Source organism: Ananas comosus, unplaced genomic scaffold, assembly GCF_001540865.1.
Source record: "Ananas comosus cultivar F153 unplaced genomic scaffold, ASM154086v1, whole genome shotgun sequence".
NCBI classification, from domain to species: Eukaryota; Viridiplantae; Streptophyta; class Magnoliopsida; order Poales; family Bromeliaceae; genus Ananas; species Ananas comosus.
This window is the reverse complement of record NW_017892748.1, coordinates 1-2000: the sequence shown is the minus strand read 5'-3', so window position 1 is coordinate 2000 and position 2000 is coordinate 1. Positions and strand designations below refer to the sequence as shown.

The following is a 2000-nucleotide window of genomic DNA, read 5'->3' as shown; positions in this document are numbered from 1 at the left end:
TTAGCATTTCAGTTGAAGTTTCAGGCTCCCGTTACTCGCCAGGCGCTTCTGTTCGCTTACTCGACGACTCCGCCCATGAATTACCGTCTCACCGAACACGACGATAAGACGTCGGTCCCTTTCGATTTTTCTCCAGGTAAAATTGCGCAAGAAATTTAAAGTTATTCGTGTTTCAATGTGGAATTGTATTCAAGAAAGCACTTAATCCCCTCAAACATTTGATTTTTTTTTTTTCCTCTCTCTCTCTCTTTTGCAGGAGCTTCTGCTTCTACTTCTACTTCTCCTTCCTCGTCTTCATCGTCTTCTTTTTATCCATACGAGTTGAAAAGGAATCACGGTGCGCTAACCATGTTTGGATGGGGAGTGCTTCTACCTGTCGGTGCGATAGTCGCGAGATACTTCAGACAAAGAGATCCTCTTTGGTACCACCTTCATGTAATTATTCAATTCGTGGGATTTCTTATCGGCCTCACGGGTGCGGTCGCTGGAATTGCTCTTTACAACAGAGTACACTCTAATTTCACAACACACAGGGGCCTCGGCGTTTTTATCCTTGTGCTAGGTTCTCTGCAGGTGTGTGAAATCTCATCTCATGGAAAATCCTCTCTTTTGCCCAAATTGTCGATATACTGTGTATAGTTTCTTCTCTTCATCTGTTAAGCTGTCACAAAAGAATCCGGTTTTTCGCCTTGCGAACTTAGATTGTGATCTATGAACTTCATTCAAATGTGATGTTCTTTGTTTCCGAAAGACGATAGTCAATTGCGATGTGACTGTGACTTCCTTGTTGTTCAGGTAATTGCATTCTTCTTACGACCGGATAAGGAGTCGAAGATCCGTAAGTACTGGAACTGGTACCACCACTGGGTCGGCCGGCTTGCTCTTTTCCTCACGGCGGTTAACATTGCTCTTGGAATTCAAATTGGAGGTGCTGGTGATTCCTGGAAGGCAGTTTACGGAATTCTCCTCGCCGTCATCTTAATTTCCGTTACAGTCTTCGAGATCGCTTTCTGGGTAAGATAAAATGGTCTGAACAAACCTTTTTCGATCCGATTCATGTATGAAGCTTTTGTGAAAAACCTATAAGAGATAGAATCTGTCGCAGATTGTTCGTTCATCTTTTACTGTGATCAGATCGAGCCAATTCTGTCGGTAGTTTTCCCATTTTCATTCATATCTTCTCCTTTCTTTATATTAATGGATTAACTATTGAGTCGATTCTTTCATGGTTTCAGTATTGTAAACTATTAAACAGTTTGTATTTGATCCAGATATTCTAATTGACGATTTTTACGGAATCAAAACTGAAATTTGATTTATTGCAAAGATTTGATTTTGCGGTCTCTTCGCCATCCTGCTAGTAATTTGAATTCAGGAAGAAGAATACTGTGTATGAGACATATATAGTACAAAAGCGAATATTATCCTTAATTAATGAGCTAAGAAGCTTTGGGCTTTGCAGAAATGAAAAGAACCCAATTGCAAGAATTGCCAATGCATCAGTTCTTTTAGGAGGTAAATTTTGGGTTTAAGCTTCTGTTTTATCATGAGGTAACTCATCTACAATCAAACAAATGGGTCAAACAAATTGAAGCTTCCGCGTCAATTCTTTTCAATTAAAACTGTTTGAAGAAGCGCACTAGAATGTTTTCACCACAAGCTCCCAAAAGCTAGCTACATGTTGCAGCAAAGTCAAAAGTTTAATATTAGAGCTTTTATTTTTGAGGCCAACAGCAAAAGCTACAGAGCTTATGGTTGCAAGATAGCATGTATTACTCTTTTCAGACTAGAGAATTGGTCCAGAAGCCAAGCCAAACAAACATCAAGTAGATCTCATATTCAACTGCCACTATTTAGAAAAAGACTTTCTATTATGACATCCGTGATTTTCTATACCACTTTGGATACACAAAACTACAAAAGAAAAACATTGATGACCAAGTTGATTCGATAGGATTACATTTTGAGCAATTACAGTGTGAGTTGTTGTAGACCAAGTA

At 39.2% G+C, this 2000-nt stretch overlaps 1 protein-coding gene across 1 annotated transcript; it reads left to right on the top strand.

Annotated features, from left to right (window-relative positions):
- Positions 1 to 6: 6 nt before the first annotated feature.
- Positions 7 to 1223, top strand: LOC109705450 (cytochrome b561 and DOMON domain-containing protein At3g61750-like; the record flags this gene model as incomplete). Its single annotated transcript, XM_020226180.1, has 3 exons — positions 7 to 136; positions 257 to 573; positions 796 to 1223. Coding segments are annotated over 3 exons (675 nt in total), but the record flags the coding sequence as incomplete, so codon positions are not given.
- Positions 1224 to 2000: the final 777 nt, after the last annotated feature.